We start from the raw sequence: 20000 nt of genomic DNA on the forward strand, positions 1-20000 counted from the left end.
TTAGTCGCTTCAGGTTCCATCCATCCATCCATCATCCAGACCCATCTTTTTCTCAGCTTTCACACAGGTCCTGTAACCAATTTGCCGTGTCCAGAAACCAGATTAAGAACCTGTTTCTCATTACCCGGATGCCGCTAAGATGCATTGCATAGTAATGACGGAATCCGACACGATGTAATTATGGTTTCATTACTTCTTTTTTTTTCCCCCTTTAAGGAGTCGCCGCCTGTTGTTTTAGAAATTGAATTTTGTGGGGTTTTTTTGTTTTGATTTTTGCATGAGGTTTGGAGACATGCTGAGACGGAAATATCCACGATGAAATAAAGTTGATTTTTTAACTATCGATCACGATGTGTGCGCGCGCATGTGTGTGTGTGTGTGTGTGTGTGTGTGTGTGTGTGTGTGTGTGTGTGTGTGTGTGTGTGTGTGTGTGTGTGTGTCTGTTTGTGTTCATTAGACAGGCAGACAGAGAACAAAAGAGGGCGTTTGGGAGGTAGAGTGGGACTTAGACAGACAATCTTTGTCTCTGTCTGTCTGTCTGCCCTCACCCCTGTCTCTGTTTGTCTGTCTGTTTCTCTCTCTCTCTCTCACACACACACACACACACAGAAAAAAATCAAGTGACTATCATATATCCATATGTCTAGGAACCAGCATGCCATGATTCTAACTGAATTTCTTGCAAAAGAAAATTGAAAGTGCAAATGGGAAGCCCAGTGTGGCATGAGGCAATGCGCAACTTTCAGATTAAAAAACTTACATGGTCCTTATCCATCCGGATTTTTTTGTTGTTGTTGTTGTTTGTTTGTTTGTTGCTTTTTTTTGTTTGTTTGTTTGTTTGTCTGTTTGTTTTCAATGGGAGTCTCTCTCTCTCTCTCTCTCTCTCTCTCTCTCTCTCTCTCTCTCTCTCTCTCTCTCTCTCTCTCTCTCTCTCTCTCTCTCTCTCTCTCTCTCTCTCTCACATATGGAAAATATTTATGTTATACATTTATACATGTTTTTGTTTTTATTTCTCACTACATGCCATTACTTTGAATGGATGGTCGAACTGCACTTGGTTTTGGTTTTCATCAGTATTATTACTATTGATGCATGTTGTTATTTGTATTATGAACCCCCATGTCATTAGGGCTGTAAAGCTATTGACATTAAAGCGTTCAGTGTTCTCTCTCTCTCTCTCTCTCTCTCTCTCTCTCTCTCTCTCTCTCTCTCTCTTGTCTTTGTTACCTAACACTGTTTTGTTAAGAAAAGTAAGGAGGTGGACAAGGTACTGAAATGCCATTGTACAACTAATGTAACGTTTTCCATTGCGTGTATGCGTGTGTGTGTGTGTGTGTGTGTGTGTGTGTGTGTGTGTGTGTGTGTGTGTGTGTGTGTGTGTGTGTGTGTGTGTGTGTGTGTGTGTGTGTGTGTCGGGATATGGGGGATGGGGAGAGTGCAGAGTGGAGTAGAAGGCATTTTATTGTCACTGCTTTTTTGGGGGGTTCACCAAGACAGGGCTGTAACTCAGGCTTGAATGGTCTAAGGGAGGTAATAACTGGTTTCTATGGTCCAGGGCTGTTCGATTTGTCCTACTTCACTCCCCTTTGACACTTGTCATTTTGGAGGTGTGTGTGTTTTTTTTTTTTTTTTTTTTTTTTTTCACCGCTGTTATTCACTTTGATACTTCTTACATCGAGACATATATGCATCTCTGTATCTGTCTGAGACTGTCTGTGACTGCTTCTGTCTGTCTGTGTTTGGGCAAGTTGGCCACTGTTGATAGTCGCCGTTATGAAACTTCAGAACTGGACAAAAGGATTATGTATGGATGTGTGTCATTGGAGTGTATGGGTGCTGTGTCTTACCCGAGTGGTATACGTTGAGCTACAACCTGTGTGGTGTGTGTTGCGTTATATCTGAGGAGTCTGTTTTGTAGTTATTCCCCAGTGGTCAGCGGTTTGTCTGTTAATAGACAGCGTAGACCCTGGGGGCAACACAAACCCGTGAGAATATAGAACTAGCGAACTAACACAAATTAAACAACTAAAAAAAAAACAACTTTCTAACTGACTGACTGGCTGAATGACTAACTAATGTTTTTCTTCTTCTGTTTTTCTGTTCTTCCTAGATAAGACGAAACACTAATAACGAAAAGGTTCAGCAGCATACTGAATGACTACCACTTCTTTGGAAGCTTGCAGGTTACATGTATATATATATATATATGTGTGTGTGTGTGTGTGTGTGTGTCTGTGTGTGGTGTGTGTGTGTGCACTTTTTGGGGTATCCTCTTTCCGGGGGGGGGGGGGGGGGGTTGTTGCGTTTTTTCCTCCCTTCTCCTCTTTCGCTTTCTCTACGTCCCTTTATTCCACATTCTACGCAGTTTTGTGAGTACATATCAAAACACATCCATCAAGACAGAATTGTGTACAAAGAAAGCAAGCGACCCATATTTCAAACAAGAAAAAGAAAATGTTGAGAATCTTTTGCCAACCACGTAAAAGAACCCACGGCAACAAAACGGTTGTTCCTGGCAAAATTCTGCAGAAAAAAATCACTTCCATGGAAAAACAAATAAAACTGCACGCAGGAAAAAAAAAACCCCAAAAATGGGTGGTGCTGTAGCGTAGCGACGCGCTCTTCCTAGGGAGAGCAGCCCGAATTGCACACAGAGAAATTTGTTGTGATAAAAAACAACAACAAAAAAACCAAATACAAATACAAATACAAACGCAGAAATGCGATACGAAACCACACGATACAATGCAACACAAAATCAAACCTTGATTCACAATACAAATAGGCTTTATTGATAATCGTTTTACATGATCACAATACGTCCTTCTCAACTCGCAAACGTGCAACAGAAGTGATAAAGTTTCAGTTCAGTAAACGTTTATGTTTCCTTCTTTTGCAGCAATAATATATTGCACTATTTATACACCGTTTCTAAAAAAAAAAAAAAAGAAAAAAAGAGCGATCAAGCGAGCGAGCGAGCGCGTGAGAGAGAGAGAGAGAGAGAGAGAGAGAGAGAGAGAGAGAGAGAGAGAGAGAGAGAGAAACACCATTTTCCACAGAGCAATACAGCCCGAACAACCGGACCTTAAGGCGGCAATAGAATGTTAAACTCAACTTGTATGTGTGACAGAGAGAGAGGGAGTGAGAGAGAGAGAGAGAGAGAGAGAGAGAGAGAGACAGAGACAGAGACAGAGACAGACAGACAGAGAACCGGGAGTGTCATCAAAAAGAACAAAGGGTAAAAGGGGGAGGAGTTAAGGGGCAGGGTAAAAAGCACTGGTCTAAAAATAGGTGGATAGCGCATGCCTTCTTTGAGCCCCTTTGCTAACTGAAGCCAGCGGAAGTGTTTAATTGGTCATGTTGTTACTCGTATCAGTACAGCGCGAAGCGTTAACCTCATATATGTAGTCGACCGCTCAGCTGACTACGATGACTGTGTCACGGAAAACTTTCACTTGCTTGCGGCTTTATTTAAGCTGACATTCCTGTGTATTCCTCCACAGCAAGTTTATGCGACGTGTCACTGCACTGTTTTCCTGTAATAACTTTGGTAAACAAAGCATTGGCAGACATCAATCAAGACACAACATTTGGCATGTGGTTGGGCCAAGCATGACACAATTTCATCCAAGATACATGGTTAACTTTCAGAAACTACCACCAGTTAGCAGACGACTTCTCAACGGATTGACAACCGGATACGAGTTTCAGTATGGTGTCCAGATGGCTTCAGCTTTCCTGGCCAATGAGCTATCTATCTGTACTTAGACAGTGGGCAAGAAGGTGTCAGGGTGGAGGGTAAAAACCATCGAAACATGACAAAACAAATGATGACAGTACGAAGAAGCACTAGTAACTTCCCGTACCTAAAGAGTAACATGTAAACGACCTGGTTGACTAACTGACTGACAGAATGGCCGATTATTAGAGACTGAATCCCTCCGTTTCCTAACTATAACATATCCATACACAATACTGCAATCCTGTTGTACAACACTGTTATTGACCCATGACATAAGATGAAAATCTCTGTTTCTTATAATAAAAAACCCAAAACACTAAGCAAAACAAAGCAAAAGAAACAAACAAGCACACAAAAAAAAGACAAAAAAAAAGAAGACTAAAAAAAAACAAAAAACAAAAAAAAAAACAGTCTTCATTATGACAACCATGCCGTGTTTTGACACTGAATACAACGAAAAAACATTCCTAGCACACAAGATAAATAACCAACTAACAAAACAAATGTATTCTACATCTCCGATATGCACATAAATCACTTGTTGTCCTACGCAGAGAGTGGAAAAGCAACGTTAGCAATGCAAAACACATCATACTCCTTACGTATTTTGTAACTGAGAATTAAAAAAAAAAGAAAAAAAAAAGTCCTATGTACTAAATTTCAGTGGGGGCCTCCCAGTGCCCTTCCTCCCTCATCTGCGCTTTGGCCGCCTCGCTAACGGCCCCTCTCACCGCCGTCTGCTGCTGGTAGAGGCTGGTAGCGATGGCAGGAGGAAGGTGACGGAGGTGGGACTTCCCTCCTCCACCTGCTCCTCCTCCTCCTGTTCCTCTTCTTCTCCCCCCACCATTCTCACCCACAGGCTCTTTCTCCTCCAGCGACGACAACCCTTTCCTTTTGACCCCTTCCTCTCCTCCTCCTCCTCCTCCTCCTTTAGGGGTGGTGGTCATTACCTGATCAGGTTTGGGTTGGGTGAAGCGGGAGGCAGAGACTGGTCGCTGAGCATCTCTGGACTCTTCGTCCTCGTTCCTGCTATCTTCACGGTCCACGGTGGCAGCGGACTGTGGAGGTGGTGGTGGCGGCAGCGCCAGACTGTCGTTGATGCAGCGGGTGACGTCAGGCAGCGGTATGCCGCCTTCGGGGGTGATGATAGTGGTGGTGACGGGTGGATCCGGCGGCTTGATGAAGGAGGGTGGCGTTGGGGGGATGGCGGTGGTGGCGGGGTTGGGGCCGGTGGTGGTGGTGGTGGTGGTGGTGGTGGTAGTGGCGGAGGTGAGGTTGTTGTGGTGGTGGAGGGAGTTCAAGGTCGCTTGTCCACCACCTGTGCAGGTGAAGGTAAAGTTTTTATCCGAGGTTTGATTGATTGATTGATTACCCCGCCATGTAGGCAGCCACACTCCGTTTTCGGGGGTGTGCATGCTGGGTATGTTCTTGTTTCCATAACCCACCGAACGCTGACATGGATTGCAAGATCTTTAACGTGCGTATTTGGTCATCCGCGTGCGTATACTCACGAAGGGGGTTCAGGCACTAGCAGGTCTGCACATATGTTGACCTGGGAGATCGGAAAAAAAAAGCTCTACCTTTTACCCACCAGACGCCGTCACCGAGGTTCGATCCCGGGACCCTCAGGTGAGGCGGAGTAATGTGTTCATCAGAGGGTTTGTAGGCTGAGAGGTCAGGTGAGATGGAGGGTGTTTACAGCATACAATTGTTGCTGCCTTGTGATTGTGATGATGGTGATGGTTATGTGGCTTTGTGCTGTGCTGTGCTGAATTGCATTGTTATCATATGTCTTATGTCTACTTTTAGTATGCTGTTTTATGCCTATCTCATGCCTATCATTTAACTGATTTTGTATTGCACATGTGTGGCTGTGATGATGTATGTATGGTTTACTCTAAGTTACCCTTTAAAGGTTTCTGTTGTTGTTGCTGCTACTGCTGCTGCTGTTGTTGTTGTTGTTGTTGCTGCTGCTGTTGTTGTTGTTGCTGCTGTTGTTGTTGTTGTTGTTGCTGCTGCTGTTGTTGTTGCTGACTACTGTGATTATTTATTGTACGCATGGGTTGCCCTAAGTTGACATTTCATGTCTTGTATGTATACATGATGAAAGACTGTGATTTTCGTGTATTGTTTATGCGTTTTACACCGCAGATGATTTTTTTTTTCCTTGTTGAGGTAATCAGGTATTCTGTATTTTGTATTCTGCGTTGTGTTGAGTTGTGCTGTGATGCCCTGTGCTGTGCTGTGCTGTTCCAGCTTATGTTGTGCTGTTGTACTGTGCATTGCTGTGTTGTTCTGTGTTCTGTGATGTGCTGCACTGTGCTGCACCGTGTTGTATGCTATGATATGTGATTGTATGGTAGAATTTAACATGAAACTGCATTGGTTTTTTTCATTGTTTTGCATTGCATTGCATTGCATTGTATTGTATTGTATTGTATTGTATTGTATTGTATTGCATTCTATGTAAATCAAACAGTACAGTAAATAAAAACCAGAAGGAGAAGATCTTTCCCATTTTTAATGATGCGTGCATGATAGAATGACATGCTGTTATTGCAAAGTTGACATGACAAGAGCAGTGAGTAAATTTACTGGATGAAGTGTACTGTGAACGGGTACGTATGGACACACGTGCTCGCGAGAGAAGTAGTGAGTGAGTGAGTGTGTGTGTGTGTGTGTGTGTGTGTGTGTGTGTGTGTGTGTGTGTGTGTGTGTGTGTGTGTGTGTGTGTGTGTGTGTGTGTGTGTGGGCGCGCGCGCGTTGTGTGTACGCTTGTAACTGTGTGCGAACGTGTCTGTGCGCACGTGCGTGCGTGCGTGTGTGTGTGAGTGCGCGCACGCTCCCTCGCGAGCGCGCGCACACACACACACACACACACACACACACACACACACTCATACACAAGGGCACCAACCAGATTCACACACACACACACCGCCACCACCACTCATACTATCCAACGACACTACCTACTGACTCAGAGACCCTACTGACCCTCGACGACCTCCGAGGCAACCCATCTGCACAGGCTGTCGCTGATGCTGACGTGCTGCCCGTAGGGCCGGACCTCCCCGGGGATGTCGCCCGTATCCACGAAGTGGTCTACCTCGTAGGGATCGAAAGACCCTGGGGTGAAGTTGTCCCTGTCTGCCCTCCCGATCAGCCAGTAGGTCGTCATCTCGCCTTTGCCCTGTGTGTGTGCGAGAGGGGAGAGCGAGAGAGCGAGCGAGCAATGAACACTGAACACTGGAAGATTTTAACTGAACACTGAATACTGGATGATTTTAACTGAACACTGAACACTGAACACTGGATGATTTTAACTGAACACTGAACACTGAACACTGGATGATTTTAACTGAACAATGAACACTGAACACTGGAAGATTTTAACTGAACACTGAACACTGGATGATTTTAACTGAACACTGAATACTGGATGATTTTAACTGAACAATGAACACTGAACACTGGATGATTTTAACTGAACACTGAATACTGGATGATTTTAACTGAACACTGAAAACTGGATGATTTTAACTGAACAATGAACACTGAACACTGGATGATTTTAACTGAACAATGAACACTGAACACTGGATGATTTTAACTGAACACTGAAAACTAGATGATTTTAACTGAACACTGAACACTGGATGATTTTAACTGAACACTGAATACTGGATGATTTTAAATGAACAATGAACACTGAACACTGGATGATTTTAACTGAACACTGAACATTGGATGACTTTAACTGAACAATGAACACTGGATGATTTTAACTGAACACTGAACACTGAATACTGGATGATTTTAACTGAACAATGAAAACTGAACACTGGATGATTTTAACTGAACACTGAACACTGAACACTGGATGATTATAACTGAACACTGAACATTGGATGATTTTAACTGAACACTGAATACTGAACACTGGGTGATTTTAACTGAACAATGAACATTGGATGATTTTAACTGAACACTGAACATTGAATACTGGATGACAAATCCTACGAACAAACAAACCAACAAACCTTGACCGTGATCCGACCTCTCTCGTGCATGATGTAGACAGCGTGTTTTCGCAGGGACTGGTAGGTGCTGGAGCTGATGTGGATCCGATTACCTGTATATGAACAGCACACATATTACACTTTCTTCACTTACCATTATTTTCTTACATGCTTGACACTCGATTCTGTGTATAGTCTTCTATTTCTTCTCAGTGGTTTATTGTTTATTCGCTAACCAGGTCGTTAACCAATTAAACAATGCAAGTGTTTTAAAATGTTTAAAACACTGAATGAGCATATACGTAGATACCTGTATACACGTTTAGAGCTTAAACATTGTTACTTAAATATGCATAATATAATGTGTATATGTTGTTACTGTATTTCACGTTGGACGTATAGTTAGGCCGTATGTCAGGTCAGGTCATTAGATCTGCTACTGGTAACCTGTAATCCAGTACAACCTGTTCAGGGTCGGGTTGCCGGCGACTAAACCGGCACTCCCACCGCTCCCTTCCGGGACTGGTGAGGCGGGTGGCTAGACACCCTTATGGAGATCCATAAAAGGGCGTTGGCTCAGGAGAGCCACCGACGGCCATCTAGCTCCACTGTGCTGTGTGCATGCCACACGCAGTTGGCCCCCGGGGTGTGTCTACCCATGCTAGGCCTACCGGTTTAATTAAACACAATACACATGCAGTCAGTTCATGTATTTTTAGACCAAAAGTAAGCTGAGTGTTGGTATATGCTCGCCTGGCTACTTTATAACATAATGAAAAACAGTCATTCGCGTGAATACAGCACGTGAGGATTCAGATACAGATATCCACGAGTCTACATCACAGTCAGAGGAGAATGCGTTGCATACACGTTGTACATGGGATTTCACATTTACACTTGGGTTCTTGACAACTTCTGCGAGCGCACAGGACCCAGTGGAATGGGTACATGTCATGTATATGTGCGCTGAATGACAACTAGAACAACAACAACGACGACGACGACGATGACGACAACAAAAAGGACAATAAATGAATACGTTAATACATAAATAAACGTATATAACAATGATGAATCATGTTATCATCAGTTAGAGCTGAATGGTATAGCATTGTTTGAATGGTGATATCGCGCGCGCACACACACACACACACACACACACACACACACACACACACACACACACACGCGCGCGCGCGCGCGCGCGCGCGCGCGCAATAGACGTTTATGATCGTCTCTATGATCAGTCAAAACTGGTGCACTGTCGTTTTCACTGGATGATGAAAATTCTGTTCAAAAGAGGACTCACTGAGACTGTAGGTCTTCATGCGAGAAGCGGTGTTGACGGTGTCTCCGAACAAACAATAGCGGGGCATGATGGTTCCCACAATGCCGGCCATGCAAGCACCTGTCAGGACGGTGCCAGCATGTTATTATATATTGGATATGAAGAGCGAAAGACAACGGAACTGAACAATGTACGCTTCCATTGTACGTTAATCACAGGCTGGAATGAAATTCTTCTGGCGTCCCGGTATGGCAATTTCAAACTACCATCCTGCTGAAATTTACCTCCAGGTAACTCTGGACTACCTTCGAATGACCACCGGGGATATTTTGTGATTAATCAAGATGAACCCCCCCACCCAACATATATATATATATATATATATATATATATATATATATATATATATATATATATATATATATATATATATACATATACATACATATCTATCTATCTATCTATTTATAAACACTTAGGTCTCAACTTAGAGTAAACCATACATACAATAATCACAGTAGAAAACAAGAGTCAATCAAAAATTAAATCATCACAGCCATACGCAAGCAATAATCAAAGTGCAAGTGTTAAATGATATGCATAAAATAGGAACCTGAAATTAAACATAGACATGAATCATAATAACAGAATGCTATTCAAAAGTGTTTTAATTAGAATATCACATCAAGGATGCATACACTCTAACATCCATTTATTGAGTCATATTAAAATATTAGATATTGTTGTTTAACAGCTGAGTTGACTTTGGAATGATGCTGCATTCAGGTTTGTTTGTTGTTGTTTTTTTGTTTGTTTGTTTGTTTTTGTTTATTGTCATTGTTGTTGTTTTGTTGTTGTTGTTGCTTTTATTTTTTGGAACACAGTTTCAGTTTCAGTTTCCCAAGAAGGCGTCACTGCGTTTGGACAAATCCATACAAGCTATACCACATCCGCTAGGCAGATGCCTGATTTGCAGCATAACCCAACGCACTAAATCAGGCCTTGAGTGCACGCATTCATTTACATCTCGAAAATCCTTACAGTTATGCTAGGATCCTCTTCATTGACTACAGCTCTGCGTTCAACACAATAGTACCATCAAAACTACATTTGAGATTGAAAAACCTCTCGCTACATGAATCAATTTGTGCATGGATCTTACATTTTCTAAGATGCAGACCAAAAGTTATTGAAGTTGGTGACCTCACCTCCTCCACATGAATTCTCAACATAGGCGCCCCACAGGGATGTGTTCTATCCCAACTGTTGCAATCACTATTCACTCATGACTATACAGCTCAAAATGAATGTAACACCATGGTCACGTTTGCCGATGATACTACTCTAGAAGGGCTGATTAAGAACAGTGATGAGTCAAACTATAGGGAAGAAGTACTGGAACTTGTCAGCCGGTGTGATCTAAACAATTCAGAACTTAGCTTTCCAAAACAAAAGAATTAATTTTAGATTTCAGGAAGATGAGATCTGACCCCTTATCACTTGTTATTAAAGATAAGCAAGTAGAGATTATCAGCGAATTTAAATTGTTCGGACTGATCATTTCCAACGATTTCAAATGGGAGAAAAATATGGGGGAAAAAAAATGTTAAGAAAGCACAACAGCACCTGTACTTTCTTCGGCGCCTCAAAACGTTCGGAATTAAAAAAAAGAAAAGAAATCATGGTTGACTTCTATCGAGCAGTCATTGAAAGTGTGTTAACCTTCGCTATTACTGTTTGGCACGGAAACATTTCCAAGGCAGAAGTCGCAGCCCTGAACAGAATCGTAAAAACTGCCACCAAGATTACCGTGGTACCTTCTCTAGAAGACATATATTATAAGCGGCTACTCAAAAAAGCAAAATCAATCAGCCAGGACGAATCACTTCCAGCTTTTGGTATTTTCGAGATGCTCCCCTCTGGTTGACGGTACAGAAGTATAACGAAGAAAACCAATCGCTTCGCCAATAGCTTTTTCCCCTAAAGCAGTCAATGCCCTGTCCCTCGAACAAATCCAGTATGATTAAAGAATAGTGCAATCAACAACCATTCACATGTAATAGGCGGCTTCTGTTTAAACATGTGTGTGTGTGTGTGTGTGTGTGTGTGTGTGTGTGTGTGTGTGTGTGTGTGTGTGTGTGTGTGTGTGTGTGTGTGTGTGCGCACAAGTTCTTGTATTAATATGCACATGTATGTATCCTAAATTCTACTGAATCTGTGTTTGTGTATGACTATCCCCCCAATATTCCTTATGACTACGGTACACGGTCGACGGTTGAAATGTTAAAGCGTTGGACTTTCAATCTGAGGGTTCCGGGTTCTAAAGGGTGGAGATTTTTCCGATCTCCCAGGTCCCGAAAACGGAGTATGGCTGCCTACATGGCTGGGTAAATAAGCAAAAAGGCCATACATGTAAAATGTTACATGTCTGTCTGAGCGTGTATGTGTGCGTTCCTGAAATCTGATTGAATGACACAGGAAACGAATGATGGGCGCCCAGTGGCAGCCGTCATTCGGCTCTACCCAGGTAGGCAGCCTGTTGTGCAAATGACCCCGTGTTTGTAAAAAGCGCTTAGGACTTGGTCTCCGCGCTATATCACAAGTATCCATATTGTATTTGTATTTTTATTTTTGGCAGAACAGATTTCTCTGTGTGAAATTCGAGCTGCTCTCCCCAGGGAAAGCGCGTCCTTACACTGACAGCGCCACCCTTTTTTCTGCATCCAGTGGATTTTTTACTGAATGTTGCCAGGGCCAACCTTTTTTTTTCTTTTTTTTTCCCCCCGTGGGTTCTTTTATGTGCGCTAAGTGTGCATGCTGCACACGGGATCTCGGTTTTATCGTCTGGTCCGAATGACTAGCGTCCAGACCACCGGGAAGGGGGTGGGGGGGATATCGGCGACTGGGCCATGGTTCGAACCAGCGCGCTCAAAATTAATTCTCTCTCTTCCTAAGTGGACGCGTTACCTCTAGGCCATCACTTGATATCAATCATAGTTTGTCCAGAGGAAGGCCGCTGTCGAAGTTCCTTCAATGACTGACTGACAGCAACGACACGACACAACTCACCGGTGTTAATGCCGATACGAAGTCGCAGCTGACGCACCCCGATGACCTCGTTGTGCAGCTGGTTCCGCTTGATCATCATCACCAGCAGGTCCAGAGCCAGGTTGGCCACCTCGGCCGAGTGACGGTTTCCTATGCGTGTCGGCAGACCTGTGCTCGCACCGCCAAGGAGCAACAACCATAACGACAGTGGTAATGATTAATGGTTTGTATTTGTATTTGCATTTGTATTTACTTTTTTGTTGTTGTTGTTGGGTTTCTTTTGGTGGAAACATATTTCTCTGTTTGAAATTCGGGCTGCTGCTCCCCCCAGGGAGAGCGCGCCGCTACACTGACAGCGCCACTTTTTTTTTTTTTACTTTTTTTTTCTGCCTGCAGTTTTATTTGTTTTCCTATCGAAGTGGATTTTTCTATAGGATTTTATCAGGGACAACCCTTTTCTTGCCGTGGGTTGTTTTACGTGCACTAAATGCATGCTGCACACGGGACCTCCATTTATCGTCTCATCCGAATGAATATAATAATAATAATAATAATAATAATAATAATAATAATAATAGCAGTAGTAGTAGTAGTAGTAGTTGTTGTTGTTGTAGCAGTAGTTGTAGTAGTAGTAGTAGTACCAATGCTGATGACAATAACAATATCATGCACACGTGAAACACAGTGTATACTTTACCTCTCTGTGTCATTTTGACCAATGCCTTAGCAAACCAAACCATACCAAAACCAAACCAGAACATTTATACCAAACGAAAACCAAACCCCCCAAACCCAAAACCCAAACAAAACCAAGCCCCAAACCGAACCAAAATCAAAAAACCAAGACCACAACCATTGAAAACTAGACACCCCAACCCCCCCACCCCCAACCCCCTTCTCATCCCCTTCCCACCCACCCCCACTCACCTGAAGCCACCATGTAGCAATCATTGATGGTCTCCACCTTGTAGACATCGTGGTTGTCCAGCTGAGCATCGATGTCGCTGTAGATCTCGTTGAGCAGAGCCACAATGCTCATGGGCGGCAGCTGGGTGGTCAACCTCATGAAGTCCATGATCTCGGAGAAGAGGATGGTCACCGACTTGAAGTACTCGGCGTCCACGTCCTTGTGCTCCTTCAGGGACTTGGCCACCTGCCGCGGCACCATCTGGTACAGCAGCGAGTCCGTCTTCTTCTTCTCCTTGGATAGCTCCTTGGTCTTGTGCACCATGGCCAAAGCGTATCTGCAAGTTGTTCATTATTATTATTTTGTTGTTTTTTTTTTTTGTATTTGTTGTGTTATATATATATATATATATATATATATATATATATATATATATATATATATATATATATATATATATATATATATATATATATATATATATATATATCGGGGTTCTTATACGGAACGGAATTTGTACGCCAGCCTCTCCCCTCACCCCACGCCCCTTCCCGACTTCCTCCCAACCCCCGTTGCCCCCACCCCCCACCCCCCACCCACCACCACCACCACCACCACTCACAACACCCCAGCCCTCACGCCCTTCCACCATACCCACCCACCCACCCACCCACCTTGCCCCAAACACCCCCTCCGCCCCCTCCCACCCTCCCCCCCCCTCTCACCCACACACACACACACCACACAGGGTTACGGACGCTTCTTTCAGCAGACTGACTTTTGTATGTCAGAGGTGAGGGCCTCCACAGTGTAGATGACCAAGGGACACATGAGGAAGACGATGACCAGGAAGCAGGCACTGATGGTCAGGTTCTTCCCCTCGGCGTCGATGATGTTCTGCAGCTCGCCGTTGATCAGGTTGGCCAAATCCTGCGACATTTGTTGTCGTTGTTGCTTTTGTTGTTGTTGTTGGTGGTGGTGGTGGTGGTGGTGGTGTTATTATTGTTATTGCTTTTGCTGCTTTTATCGTTGTTGTTGTTGTTGTTGCGGGCGTACACACACGCACACACACACACACACACACACACACACACACACACACACACACACACACACACACACACACACACACACACACACACACACACACAGACACAGACACAGACACAGACACACACACACACACACACACACACACACACACACACACACACACACACACACACACACACACACACACACACACATCTACATTACCGTTTTGGAGAGAGACAGAGGAACAAAGACAGAGAGAGAGACAGAGACAGAGACAGAGCGAGAGAAGGAAACATACAGAGAGAGACAAGGAGTGATAGAAACAGAGACAGACAGACATCTTGAGTTACAGACCAACAGACAGACAGACAGAGACAGAGAGATAGATTGAGACAGGGACTGACAGGGGGAGACTAAAAGATGGACAGGGTAAGACAGAAACAGAAAACAGGGCGATTGTCAAAGTAAACAGCAAATAATAATAATAATAATAATAATAATAATAATAATGAATATCAATATATAATGAATATTAATTCTCCGGAGAGCCCAGAGCGTTTACAAATACATACATTGATGCAGATACACTTCATAAGATTCATTTGCCTAAACGCATCACAAAATAAAAAGGTCAACACACACACACACACACACACACACACACACACACACACACACACACACACACACACACACACACACGCCCGCGCGCGCGCGCGTCAGGCATTCATACTGATACAGCTCCATTCCTCTCTCACACACACACCAACAATCACATACAGATACCCTGATACCAAATTTCAGAATCCCCCCCAACACTCACACACACACACACACACACACACACACACACACACACACACACACACACACACACACACACACACACACACACACACACACACACACACACTAACACTCATACATTGTCCAAGAATAAGACAGTTATTACCAAACATGAAGTTGATCACTTTTCTACCAATGTTCCATTAGCCGCTGAAAAGATTTTGAATGATTATTCATTGCTTAGAATGTTTAGAATGTTGTCGGAAATTGTAAACTTTAAGTTCAGTTGGCGTCCTCCTGTAACATGTTATTTCGATTAAAGTTGTTATTTATATTCACATTGTTGTAAAAGTTAATACTTGTTGATGCTGTAAGTTTACACTTGTTGATATGCATACACCTAATTCCCCTCATATAACACCTCATCCATTACACGCCACCATCTCTTTAAACTTACTTTTTTTCTTGTAATAGACGTATTTTCATTTCCTGTAAAACATACATTAACACTTCCATACACTAATGGTCACAAGCATTCCCTCTCTTTCACCCACTACCTCTCTGCTTTCCGTCTAAGAACACTTAAAGTGAATAGACGTTAAACTGAAGATCTTTCACACTAACACACACAGTAACACACCCCTGCTCTCTCCCCCCCCCCCCACACACACACACACACACACCCCACCTCCCCAGCACACGCACCTGCTGGATAATGAGCAGTGTGTCCAGATAGAGCGTCATGTTGTCGAACCACCACTGGCCGTGCTCTATGGAGGCATTGGTGTGCATGGACCGCTGCATCTGGTAGCGAAACTTCTCGATCACCGCTGTCAGGTTGGTGCCAGTGGCCGTCACTCCTTCCTGGAAGATGGGGTCCACGATGTGGGAGTACAGCACTGCCGACCTGCAGAGGGGATAGGCTTCGTTTCCTTTCATTTCCTTTCCTTTCATTTGACAATCGACGCTTATGTGTAGTGTCGGTCTGATAGATTCCACTTCGTTTCACTTTCGATTGACTGAGTGAGTGATTGATTGATTGATATGGGTACTTATATAGCACCTATCCTCGGTCGGAGACCAAGCTCTAAGTGCTTTACAAACACGGGGTCATTTACCCATTTACCTGGGCAAAGCCGACTGACGGCTGCATTTGGCGCTCATCATTCGTTTCTTGTGTCGATACTTATATATATATATATATATATATATATATATATATATATATATATATATATATATATTCTTCAGAATTTTGCCATGGAAAAGTGTTTTCCTGTCATGGGTTATTTAATGTGTGCCAAGTGCATTTTGCGTACGGAACCTCGGTTTCTCGTCTCATCATAGCGAACAGAAGATCACAATTTATGGTCTCTTGGTGGGGGGGGGGGGGGGGGGGGGGGAGAAAATAACGGCGAATGTGGGGTTCGATTCAGTGCGGTAAGATTCTCTCGCTCCCTCGCATAACCACTAGACCACCATTCCACATGAATGATCCAAAACCATAAATAAAAGACCATTACCGTTGTCAGTTAATACTCGCCCATGCTATTTTGTCTTTTTTTTCTGCCTTCCCTGTCCATTCCTCTTCTTTCAGCAAGCCATGACATTTTCTTCTCTTTTCTGCAGTATATGATGTATTATTTGTGATGTTTTTTCCTCTGGTGATGAGATTCGTGATACTGCAAATACTGGGATGGGCGCTAGATCTCTATACCGCCGATAATATGGCCTTTTCATCACTATGATGATGTTGATGATTTGTGTGTGTGTGTGTGTGTGTGTGTGTGTGTGTGTGTGTGTGTGTGTGTGTGTGTGTGTGAACAGGTGGGCAGAAGGCAGAAGGAAGACATTGACACTTGCCTGTAGTTAGCTTTGAAGTTGTTCACTCTGTTATTGTAGCCTTCGTAGATGCGCTGGTTGGGAAAGCCACCTTCCACGTAAAACACGGTGCCCAGTGATCGTTCGATACCTGCACAGCAGTGTGTGTGTGTGTGTGTGTGTGTGTGTGTGTGTGTGTGTGTGTGTGTGTGTGTGTGTGTGTGTGTGTGTGTGTGTGTGTGTGTGTGTGTGTGTGTGTGTGTGTGTGTGTGTGTGTGTGTGTGTGTGTGTGTGTGTGTGTGTGTGTGTGTGTGTCAGTGTGTGTGTTTTCTTTAGTTTAACGTTTATTCACTATAAGTGTTTTTAGACGGAAAGGAGTAGTGTATAAAGGAAAGGGAATGCATGTGAATATTAGTGTAAAAAAAAAGAAAAAAAAAAGTACATGTTATGTATCAGAGGAAAAGTATATTATAAGAAAAAGTCTAAAGAGGTTGTGGTGTGTATTGAATGAGTTGTCATGGGAAGGAGAATATGCATATGCATATCAACAAGTATTAACCTACAACAATGTAAATATAAATAACAGTATTAAATATAATACATCAAAGGAGGATACCAACTGGACTGGAGTTTACAATTTCTGAAAACATTCTTAGCAATGAATAATCAATCAAAATCTGTTCAGTGGCTAATGAAATATTGGAGGAAAAGTCATCAACTACATCTTTTGGAAGTAACTGTCTTATGCTTGGACAATGAATGAGTAGATGGCTTTCAGTTATTTGCTTACCGCATATACATTTTATATTTTTAGAATATGTGTGTGTGTGTGTGTGTGTGTGTGTGTGTGTGTGTGTGTGTGTGTGTGTGTGTGTGTGTGTGTGTGTGTGTGTGGAATGGTCAGTGGGCGTGGTAGTCGTAAGCAGTTCGTAGCAGGTTACTTGATCTGTTTCACTCACCACTGTGTCCCCCATCTCTATCTGCCTGTCTCTCTGCCTGCCTGTCTGTCTCTGTCTGTCTGTTTGTTTGTCTGGTTTATCTGTCTCCGTCTCGCTTTTACTTCCTCTGTCTTTCTGTCTGTCTGTCTGTCTGTCTGTCTGTGTCTGTCTATCTGTCTCTGTCTCTCTCTGTCTCTCCGTTTCTGTATCTCTCTCTCTCTCTCTCTCTCTCCCTCTCTCTCTCCCACATCCCTCCTCCCCAACATCACTACCCCTCCCCCCCACCCCCTTACCCCTAGCCACCAACTGTCTGTTCGGGTCAGTTCAATAATCTGTATATTTGTATAGCTATTTCTGTTTGGTGCTATTCAGTTCATCGGTGTTTTGTTGTTGTTGTTGTTGTTTATTTGTTTGTTTGTTTTTGTTGCTGTTGTTTGTTTATAGTTGTTTGTTTGTTTGTTTTTCATGTAGTTTATTTCGTTTGCTTGTTTTTATGTTGGACACGTGCTTCTGCCAAAAAGCAAATATCTGTACCCAAGTATAGACAATAAGTATTTGTATTGTATTGTATTGTATTGTATTGTATTGCATTGTATTGTATAGTATTGTATTGTGCGGGTCTCCTCACCAACGTGCTCCATGCCAGTGACAATTTTCTGATAGGCGACAAGGATTTTCCAGATGGAGGCCTGGTTCGATTCCTTGATGGCTCCGTACATCCACTCCACGAAACGGCCGATGAGGAAGTTGTAGAAGTCCATCTCCACGTAGATGTTGTAGTTGCTAGGGTCCAGTTGATTGCGGTGATCCTGGGAAACGTTCAATAAAAATAATAAGATGGGGTTGAACTGGTGATGTTAGCTGTCAATACATGTATGGAACTTGGATTGCATCATGGTCATTGTTTGTTGATCTTGTTAGTAGTGCTGAGTACATTTATTTTTGTGTCGTTTTCGTTTGGGTTTTTTTGTTTTGTTTTGTTTTGTTTTTTGTTGTTTTTTTGTTTGTTGTTTTTTTGTGTTGTTGTTTTTGTTTTGTTTTTGTTTTTTATTCCCCCCACCCCCATTCTATTATACTCTATTACATTCTATTATATTATACTCACACCACATACACACACACACACACACACACACACACACACACACACACACACACAAAACAACAAAAAAAACACCTCTCCCACTCTCCCCCCACCCGCAAACCTTCAGAAACTTCTTGAACGTGTTCTTGGACCGGAAGATGCCGGAGAACTCGTTGTTCTCGGGCCAGTCGGACAGCTGGTCAACGGCCTGGTCGGTGAGCAGGTACTCGTTCATCAGGAAAGTTTTGGTCTCCGGCCCCAGGATGCTCAGGTACAGCACCGACATGTCCCGCTCCCTCTGGATCCTGTCCAGGAACTTGCCGATCTCCACGCTGAACTGGACGGCGTACTGGGTCTGTGGACGGACAGGACAAGACACGACACGACACGACATGACACGACACGACATGACACGACACGACACGACACGACACGACACGACACGACACGACACGACACGACACGACACGACACGACAAGACAAGACACGGCAAGACACGACACGACACGACACGACAAGACAAGACAAGATACGGCAAGACACGACACGACACGACACGACAAGACAAGACAAGACAAGATACAGCAAGACACGACACGACAAGACAAGACAAGACAAGACACGACACGACACCACACCACACGACAAGACACCACACGACAAGACAAGACAAGACAAAATCATGGTTATCGAGGATAAGCAAGTAACATGTTGTTGTTGTTATTGTTGTTTTTTTGGGGTTTTTTTGTTTGTTTGTTTGTTTTACATCCAGCCCTCGCCCTAAAGAAAACAAAGCAACAAAACATAACAAAATGCATTCGTATTTCCTGATTAGCCCACCGTTCACATCCATTCCACTCAAAGCAAAATGAACACACACACACACACACACACACACACACACACACACACACACACACACACACACACACACACACACACACACACACACACACACACACACACACACAGCGCACGTGGTGCAGACACAATGTTGATGGAGGGGGTGAGGTGGTGTGTGTGTGGGGGGGGGTGGGGGGGGGGGGTTGGAGGGTGTGAATTGAATAGAATAGAACTGTTTTCAACTTCGTCTTTTGTTCAATGCCAGCTTTTTCTTCATATGGTTTTATTATTATTATTATTGTTGTTGCTGTTTTTCTTTTTTCTCTGTGTATTTTCGTTTGTATTTGAAACGGATCATTAGAAAAGAACAGAATATAATAATTCATTGTTACGAAACCGTAATATTCATATGACAAAATACAGAACAAATATGATATTATGCCCAGTTTCATAATTATGTGTCTGTGGAGGGGAGGGGAGGGGAT

The 20000-nt window shown here is 43.3% G+C and overlaps 1 protein-coding gene across 1 annotated transcript in view; it reads right to left on the bottom strand.

The window, feature by feature from the left end:
* Positions 1–1918: 1918 nt before the first annotated feature.
* The window catches only part of LOC143287242 (uncharacterized), a 24244-nt gene continuing 6162 nt past the window's right edge, over positions 1919–20000 (bottom strand). The window contains exons 4-15 of the mRNA XM_076595187.1: positions 18793–19026; positions 18216–18396; positions 16692–16800; positions 15534–15735; positions 13786–13937; positions 13028–13344; positions 12122–12268; positions 9074–9172; positions 7786–7877; positions 6740–6935; positions 4600–4874; positions 1919–1966 (exon numbers count right to left, since the gene is read on the bottom strand). Coding sequence (XP_076451302.1) covers positions 1919–1966; positions 4600–4874; positions 6740–6935; positions 7786–7877; positions 9074–9172; positions 12122–12268; positions 13028–13344; positions 13786–13937; positions 15534–15735; positions 16692–16800; positions 18216–18396; positions 18793–19026 — 2052 coding nt within the window. The remainder of the gene's footprint in view (positions 1967–4599; positions 4875–6739; positions 6936–7785; positions 7878–9073; positions 9173–12121; positions 12269–13027; positions 13345–13785; positions 13938–15533; positions 15736–16691; positions 16801–18215; positions 18397–18792; positions 19027–20000) is intronic.

The sequence above is a fragment of the Babylonia areolata genome, chromosome 11 (genome assembly GCF_041734735.1).
Source record: "Babylonia areolata isolate BAREFJ2019XMU chromosome 11, ASM4173473v1, whole genome shotgun sequence".
NCBI lineage: Eukaryota > Metazoa > Mollusca > Gastropoda > Neogastropoda > Buccinidae > Babylonia > Babylonia areolata.